General features: G+C 32.9%; 1 protein-coding gene across 1 annotated transcript in view; it reads right to left on the bottom strand.

Moving 5' to 3' along the window:
* Positions 1-2,034: 2,034 nt before the first annotated feature.
* The window catches only part of LOC115234404 (radial spoke head protein 6 homolog A), a 4,537-nt gene continuing 2,250 nt past the window's right edge, over positions 2,035-4,321 (bottom strand). Inside the window, exons 6-11 of the mRNA XM_029805456.1 lie at positions 4,152-4,274; positions 3,567-3,720; positions 3,274-3,440; positions 2,956-3,173; positions 2,314-2,480; positions 2,035-2,229 (exon numbers count right to left, since the gene is read on the bottom strand). Of these exons, the coding sequence (XP_029661316.1) occupies positions 2,144-2,229; positions 2,314-2,480; positions 2,956-3,173; positions 3,274-3,440; positions 3,567-3,720; positions 4,152-4,274 (915 nt within the window). The 3' untranslated portion in view covers positions 2,035-2,143. The remainder of the gene's footprint in view (positions 2,230-2,313; positions 2,481-2,955; positions 3,174-3,273; positions 3,441-3,566; positions 3,721-4,151; positions 4,275-4,321) is intronic.

Genomic DNA, 4,321 nt, shown 5'->3' with positions numbered 1-4,321 from the left:
CCTACATTAATATATTAAATTTATTAATACATAAATATTTATATAATATATAATATTAATATAGTATTAATATTAATTGATATTAATATAAAATTAATTATATTAATAGGTATTAATATATTAAAGATTGCAACGCTGAGAGACATCCCATTTAGTCGGCAACGAAGTATGATTCTCGATTACAATCGTGAAAATGGGATAGAGGTCCAACGCGAAGACGCGACGACACGAAGACGCGAAGACGCAAAAGCATCACTACTTTTCTGTTCGAGTGTTGTCGCGTGAATGATAATAACTATAATAAATATTATAGGAAAGGAATTTGTGACGTAGCGTCTCCCACTATTACAGTACTATTCAAGTTTCGCCGCGAATAATAACAAGGCCGTAAGACGTAAACAATAGCGCGCCAAACGATCAAATACTATGTTATTGATAATTTGCGGCCGAAAATATTTTGCGTACTATGACGTATATACAAGCGGTATATTAAATTATATAAATATTTTAAATTATCGATCAATTACTTAATAAACGATTAATATATCACAGAGCTTATGTTAATTACTCAGACCTGCGATTCGACTATTTTATTGCGCGTTTTCGATCCGAATCATATATTTTATCGGTTTGAGAATAATTTTAATGGATTAATGAGATTTTTGTGATTAAAATAACATCAAACACAATATAAATCGGATAATTGTTAACTAAACTAATAATAAAAATGTCGTGTTTGGTATCATATATTTTAATCACAAAAAAACATTAATCCATTAAAATTATTTTCAAATAGGTAAAATGCAAAATATAAAAGTTTTATTTTCTATAGTATGACACATATATACTTGTGAAATACCGTATATAATAAAAGAATAAGCCTCTCACGTGTAAGAGACTTCGGAACACTGACGATACGTCATCTCGCTTGCTCTTTACTTGTTCTCGCTCTCGCTTTCGATGACATCGGAGATCTTTAATTTATATCTAATTGAAATTTATCCAAATAATGTCGCATTTTTTATGTCAATTCATTTGCAAAATTCTTATTAATTAAGTAAAATTATAAAAGTTTTTATAGTATATTTTAAAGTGAAATATATTTATTATTATGTTTATTTTCAAAAAACTTGTACAGTATTAATTATTTTATCGTTTTAATTACTTATGCTTATATAAATTTATATATAATAGCTTTTAATCAGTGTATCAGTGCGTACTAGTGCATCCAACTGAATTTATAAATTAAAAAATTACTTAAATATAATTAACAATAAATTAATAATTAATCATAAAAAGCTGTATGAATTAAAAGCATAATTTAATATTGCTTAAAATGTTTGATAATTTTGTTTTAAGAATAAGGAAAAAGTAAAAGCAATTTATTGTAAATATCTTCTACACGTTATATATTTAAAGAGAATGAATATATTTATATATTTAGGGAAAAAATTATTAAGAAAATTTATTTAAAAAAATTTATTTTATGTCACATGCGCATATACATAAAAATACTTCAATAATAATTTATTATCGCTGTCTTTAATATATGTATACTAGAATGGCAAAATATCACGCACAGCTATATATAATAAAATATTAATAAATCCATAATATTTCTCCGCAATTTTGATCCACAATTATGGATTTAGTACGCACATGCACCAACCGATTGTTTTACCATAGCACCGAAAAATGAATCTGGCCATGTAGTTCCGCCGGCTCTAAAATGGACCTAGTTGACGCTACTGTACCAGCTAGAAAAAGTGTCTTATTAAAAACGACGGCGTGACCCCTCTCAGGCATCTCTCTAGTACTTAGTAATAGCACGACAGATATTTGATAAAATATAAAACAGATATTCGATAAAAAGAATAACTTCTCAAAGTGAGTACCACAGAATAAACAACTGTATTTCTCTTTTCAAGCAATTTTACATTGTAACAATATTATGCGTTTATATCTTTCATGATTCTCTTAGTTTGATAATATTATTTGGAGTGCTTTGAACTAAAACCTACATTACCGATACGCCTATTTGCAACAATCTTGTAGTGCACTCTATGGGAGAATATCTGATTTAAATATTTGAATCAAGCGAAAAAATATATCGCATTTGGACGCGCGATGTACGCGAAGAAAGTTATTCATCGTCTTCCTCATCTTCTTCCTCCTCATCCTCTTCTTCGTCTTCCGCCTTCTCTTCATCTAATATCTCTTCTTCTTGTTCTGTGGAGTGAGAATTATTTCGGGTAATGTAAAAACAAGCATATTCTATAGAAATATTATTATTTTTTCGATGCTATCATCTACCTGTCGGCGCTATTCGATATATCCCTTCTTCGTCGACGGTGGGATCGCGAATTTCCATGATTTCCGGCCCAATTTTGTACTGATCTTGAATAGGCGGCATATTGGGAGGGCTATAATTGTACGCGTTGTATTTGTGGCCCCAGCCGATGTACACATTCGCGAAGCGTCTGCGCGAAATGACATCATTAAAATTACATTAACGCAATCCCGCGTGCATTAATTCCCTTGTAACCTGACTACGGATCAACATAATTCCCTCCTCCGCGTTAGCGTAGACCACAAATGCTCGCAACAGGATGAGGAGGTTATTGAACGCGCAGTGAATTACGCATGTGAAGGATATGGAATAGATATATTTCAAACTGCTTTACGCTCAATTTGGTGCGCTACGTTATCGCGATAAATTGTATCACATTTTTGCCGCAGCAATTTTCTTGTTAAACACAAAGAAAATCATTATTATCAGTAATATTATTTAATAATATAATAATTTTAATAATTTAATAATATGCTTGTTAATCGTATTATTATATGATATTATTTTAATATATTTATTAATAATAGAGCTTTCTCTCTTTTTCTCTCTTTCTCTCTAGTTTTTAGTTATCTAAATTAAAATTTTATGATAAATACATAACATACCTTCCGACAGCGAATGCGAAACCTCCGGGCCATACATTCGATCTGACTAAAGCTATTGCAATATCTGGTTGCAGATATGACGATTGTCTGGCAGTCCACGGTATCACGGAATCAACAGTGGCATCTTCGGACAAAGGAGTTAAGAGAGGTGGCCCGATTTCTTTCTCGATCGTCTTGACTTCATCTTTCTCCGCTTCTTCTTCCTCCTCGAGTTCTTCCTACGAATAATTAAAACTCCCTGTCAGGTAATTTGAAGATATATCCTTATAAATAATTGTAAATTTTACAGTATGACTATAAAATAATTAATTAGCTAACGTCCACAATATCTTCCTCTTTCTCGGGATTCCACCAAATAATTCGTCCTTGTTCGAGAATATACGGGCTATGATGACACCAATTTGACATAGTTGGATCTACGAGATCCTTGATCGATAACGGTTCATAATGCATGTTTTCTGATAACTCTCCTTCTGTATAGGTTGCTATGTAACATGATAAAAAAATGATTTTAAAAAATTTACATAAATAGGATTAACGTAACTAAAAATTCTTCGGGTTTGCATCATTTTTTTCGAAAGATAATCCAACAAGTTTGTTATATGTATTACCCTCGTCTTTCTCTTCCTCGATCTCTTCTTCCTCGTCTTCTCCACCGAGCGTGAAAAAACCGATCGGCGAAACGTGAGTGGTCGCACTGATTCTTGCAATTTGTGCGCGAATATAATTTTTCTCAACACCAGGAAACGGTGGGAAGCTGTGAATCTGCCCCGTGAATACGAAAATAACATAACAACACCGAAGTAATGGAGACAGATTTATTGAACTGATTTTAAATGTGTGTATTCAAAACTTTATCTGTGTTCACGCGTTGTTTGATTTCCATTAACTTTGATGTATTTTGTTAATTGCGCCTGATTACTGAGGAGCGATTTTATTCTTACGCTTTTTACTAATCTCTATATATTTACCGAAAACTTTTAACTTTACCACGATTCACTATCTACTCCTCTCTCTGTCCCATTCATCTATCGTTACCGTAAGTCGTCTCGTGTAATTCTAACATCGTTACGCACGTCACCAGATATCGCGGATAACAAGACAGTATATGGGTTAACGTTATAGATGCGTTACGGACGTGTTCGCAAATAACATCGCTCTAACCTGGGGCTCCTTCATTAAAAGGCATCACGTACCGGTGTCTCCAAGTTTCCCGTACAGTATCGGACAATCTGTCGTGCAATTACTATCTGCTGCGGCGTAACCGCCGGAAGTTCGATCCACTCGTCCAACCCAGGCGCGTTGCATACAAAATATACCTAAATATGGAGCGGAGCGTGAGAGGTGGAGAGATTATTAAAAAAAA

This window comes from Formica exsecta, unplaced genomic scaffold, assembly GCF_003651465.1.
Source record: "Formica exsecta isolate Colony F162 unplaced genomic scaffold, ASM365146v1 scaffold2, whole genome shotgun sequence".
Classification (NCBI taxonomy): Eukaryota; Metazoa; Arthropoda; class Insecta; order Hymenoptera; family Formicidae; genus Formica; species Formica exsecta.
This window is presented reverse-complemented; position numbering and strand designations above follow the sequence as displayed.